This window comes from Volvox carteri (genome assembly GCF_000143455.1).
Source record: "Volvox carteri f. nagariensis unplaced genomic scaffold VOLCAscaffold_18, whole genome shotgun sequence".
Taxonomy (NCBI): Eukaryota; Viridiplantae; Chlorophyta; class Chlorophyceae; order Chlamydomonadales; family Volvocaceae; genus Volvox; species Volvox carteri.
Window position 1 is genome coordinate 1,738,235 of NW_003307561.1, and position 2,995 is coordinate 1,741,229.

General features: G+C 58.0%; 1 protein-coding gene across 1 annotated transcript in view; it reads right to left on the bottom strand.

The window, feature by feature from the left end:
* Positions 1-2,995, bottom strand: part of VOLCADRAFT_117582 (uncharacterized protein) — a gene marked incomplete at both ends in the record, with an annotated part of 37,166 nt that overhangs the window by 6,757 nt on the left and 27,414 nt on the right. Inside the window, 2 exons of the mRNA XM_002950428.1 lie at positions 347-485; positions 1,088-1,092. Coding sequence (XP_002950474.1) covers positions 347-485; positions 1,088-1,092 — 144 coding nt within the window. The remainder of the gene's footprint in view (positions 1-346; positions 486-1,087; positions 1,093-2,995) is intronic.

Sequence of the window (2,995 nt, forward strand, 5' to 3'; positions counted from 1 at the left end):
AATGTGCTCGCGCGCGCGGGTGTGCGTGTGTAAGTGTCTGTAGGTGTGTGTAAGAAGGTGTATGTGTGTGTCCACGCGCACGCATGTATACGTATGTGTGGGTATGTGTGAGGGTGCTAATGTTTTTACTTGTGATGGAATATTCGAAACTGCCCGCGATCCGCCTGTGTGCTTATTAGTATGTTTCTGCATTTTGTGCGCAGCTGCTCATGTTGTTTTGCCGTGCAAAGTCTGTGCTCGTTGCGTCCCCTGCTAGCTGATTAACAGCGTGTGTGTGTGTGTATTTCCCCGCCCACCTCCCGCCCGATGCCCCCGCCGGTCTGAGCGAGCCTGGGCGAGGACTTACGTCGGCCGCCTCGCCGTCGGCCGCCTCGCTGTCGGCCGCCTCGCCGTTGGCCGCCTCGCCGTTGGCTGCCTCACCGTCGGCCGCCTCACCGTCGGCCGGATGCCGGATGCCGGATTTGGATTGCCGACCACCAATCAATCTGCATCATCAACCCTTTGTTGTGGTATGCATGATGGCATGGCATGGTCGAGGGTCGTTTGGTTCCATGTCTTGCGTTTCATTGGAATCTGTTGCGAATTCGGCCACTCCGAAACCGTTTCGTAGTGTGTATGCAACCCCGTCATCCCCGCCTGAATCCCCTGATCACTCGCTGCAACAACACCTGCCGGGTCTGGGCCGCCACCGTCATTTTCACCATCAGCATCACCGTCGACGTGGAAGACATGCCATTTTGATCGCCGTCGGCGTCTTGCCATCGGCGTTTCCACGTCACGGTTTGTCGTACCTCCGGTGAGTCACGCGCTAGTTAAACGCATCCCTTGTCTGTGCTGTGCATTTCCTTGTTGACGTTGCCTTATGTACGTCATTGTACAATTTTGCAGTGCGTCACGTCTTGTTCGTTAGTTGGTTGTAAAGCGCTGTTGTCTGTTGTGGGTTTTTGTTGTTGTGCCGCATGCGACGTCGGCGTCTCGCCATGGACGTCTCGCCGTCGGCGTCTCACTGTCGGTGTCTTGCCGTTGGCATCTTTTAGTTCTTGTCAAATTGCTGTTCTTGCACGGCGGCTTTCTCCGCTGCCCTCACAGGCACTGCAGCAACGGGGAAGGGGTGGCTCGCTGGACAGCGGTGCCGGCGCCGTCAGCAAGCTATCAGCAGCTGCCGCCGCGGCGGCGCCGGCAGTAAGACCCCTAGCGGACTTTGCCTTTATCAGAAGTGCACCGAAACGTCGCGTCTCCGCCGGCCGCACCGGGACGTTGGTTAATACACCCTCAGCACCGACGGGGCCCATGGGAAGGTGCCGTCCCAGTGAGTTCGTACAGCCGGCGGATGAGGCGGCGGCGCCGACAGATGCTGAAGAGGCACTGCTGGACGGCAACGGCCCCACGCCGCCGTTGCTGCATCGAAGAGCTGCGACGCCTGAACTGGAAAACAAACGTGGTGGAAGCACAGGCGCCTCCCGGTCACACCAGCCGCATCGACGGTGGCGACGCGGACGGCAGCCGAGAAGGTATCGAGCCCAGCGACGGTGACAGTGATGATGGCAGTGATGAAGTAGTGATAATGGGAGAAGCTCCAGGAAAGGGGTCCTGGCACTTTGGCTCGTTACCTCGCAACGGAGGTTCGGATCGGCAGACATGGGCGGACACCTTTCACGGCCCTTTCAGCCACCGCGCACTAATGCAGGGGCCTTTGCGGGCGCTGCTGCTGCTGCTGCTAGCGCTGCTGCTGCGGCGGCGGTGACTTCAACCCATTTCCCTCCCCGGCCGCCGCTGTGGCTCTTCTCCTCTGGGCTTGCTGCCACCGCGACCTTTTTGCGGTGCATTTCCCTCCCCGGCCGCCGCTGTGGCTCTTCTCCTCTGGGCTTGCTGCCACCGCGACCTTTTTGCGGTGCATTTCCCTCCCCGGCCGCCGCTGTGGCTCTTCTCCTCTGGGCTTGCTGCCACCGCGACCTTTTTGCGGTGCATTTCCCTCCCCGGCCGCCGCTGTGGCCCTTCTCCTCTGGGCTTGCTGCCACCGCGACCTTTTTGCGGTGCATTTCCCTCCCCGGCCGCCGCTGCGGATCTTCTCCTCTGGGCTTGCTGCCACCGCGACCTTTTTGCGGTGCATTTCCCTCCCCGGCCGCTGCTGTGGCTCTTCTCCTCTGGGCTTGCTGCCACCGCGACCTTTTTGCGGTGCATTTCCCTCCCCGGCCGCCGCTGTGGCCCTTCTCCTCTGGGCTTGCTGCCACCGCGACCTTTTTGCGGTGCATTTCCCTCCCCGGCCGCCGCTGCGGATCTTCTCCTCTGGGCTTGCTGCCACCGCGACCTTTNTGCGGTGCATTTCCCTCCCCTGCCGCCGCTGCGGCTCTTCATCTCTGGCATTGCTGCCACCGCGGCTTTTTCCTCTCATCACCCTTCTGCTTTCAAACCTACCATGCACAAAAGAAAGATGAAAAGGGAGACATCCTTGCTCAAACCACGACATTCGTTGCAAACGGAAGGACTAGTTCAAAGCAGGAAAATAAGGGAGTCCAAAGATATGGAGGATCGGGTCGAGAAATATGGTTGTCATGGTGGAAGTTGTCCGTTGGAGATATGTTTGGTTGGAAGAGGTTGGCAGATGTTGATCCAGTTGGTGGACAGTTGGTGGACAGTTGGTGGTGACCGGCCGGTTTTATTGTCGTCGCTGGGTTTTGTGGATGGTAGCTAGCGTTATCTAACCAGCCAGCAGCTGCAGCCAGTTATATTGCCTAAATGGGCTACGCTATGCAGCTATCAGCCAGCAGCCAACAACCAGCATCAGCGAGTGTGCGCGTGTCACGGCTGTTGCCGCGCGTGTACAGTCTGTCGTGTTTTCGTTTGTGGTGCCCACAGCCCTGGTTGTGCACAATTGATTTTCATTTGTTTGGGGATTACCTAATTAAGGGGAGGCTACACCTTATTAAATAATAGATGAATAAATAAAGCTGAACCATGATATCTATTTCCGCTTTATTTATTTACTTATTTATTA